Source organism: Myotis brandtii, unplaced genomic scaffold, assembly GCF_000412655.1.
Source record: "Myotis brandtii unplaced genomic scaffold, ASM41265v1 scaffold1166, whole genome shotgun sequence".
NCBI lineage: Eukaryota > Metazoa > Chordata > Mammalia > Chiroptera > Vespertilionidae > Myotis > Myotis brandtii.
In genome coordinates this window covers 119,366-119,911 of record NW_005354034.1, presented here as the reverse complement: position 1 = coordinate 119,911, position 546 = coordinate 119,366, and the positions used below count along the sequence as shown (strand labels likewise).

The 546-nt window shown below is 57.0% G+C and overlaps 1 protein-coding gene across 1 annotated transcript in view; it reads left to right on the top strand.

The window, feature by feature from the left end:
- ARNT2 (aryl-hydrocarbon receptor nuclear translocator 2) overlaps positions 1 to 113 on the top strand; it is a 47,853-nt gene extending 47,740 nt beyond the window's left edge. The window contains exon 14 of the mRNA XM_014529188.1: positions 38 to 113. Coding sequence (XP_014384674.1) covers positions 38 to 113 — 76 coding nt within the window. The remainder of the gene's footprint in view (positions 1 to 37) is intronic.
- The last annotated feature ends 433 nt before the right edge of the window (positions 114 to 546 follow it).

Below are 546 nucleotides of genomic sequence, written 5' to 3'. Positions count from 1 at the left end.
CGGGGGGCCGAGCCCCGCGCTCCCCGAATCCTGGCAGCGGGGCTGAGGTTTCTCAGCGCCTCTTCCCTCTGGCTCTGAGCGGCCCGTGGTGGCCTCGGCGACTGGCTGCCTAGACCTGGGCTGTGGCTGAGGCCGCCGGGTTCAAGGCCACGGGCTCCATTCCCATGTGGTCTGATCCCTGCCTTACCCTCTGTGGGCCTTGGGAGGGCTTTCAGGACCCCGCGTCCAAGACCCTAGAGTCTCATTTCAGAAAACTAGAGAATCGTTACCGGCACGGCCAGGTGTGTAAATAGTGAACACTGTAGAGCTCTCTCTCTCTTTTTTTAAAATATATTTTTTATTGATTCTTTACAGAGAGGAAGGGAGAGGGATAGAGAGTTAGAAACATCGATGAGAGAGAAACATCGATCAGCTGCCTCCTGCACATCTCCTACTGGGGATGTGCCCACAACCAAGGTACATGCCCTTGACCGGAATCGAACCTGGGACCCTTCAGTCCACAGGCCGACGCTCTATCCACTGAGCCACACCGGTTAGGGCTCTCTC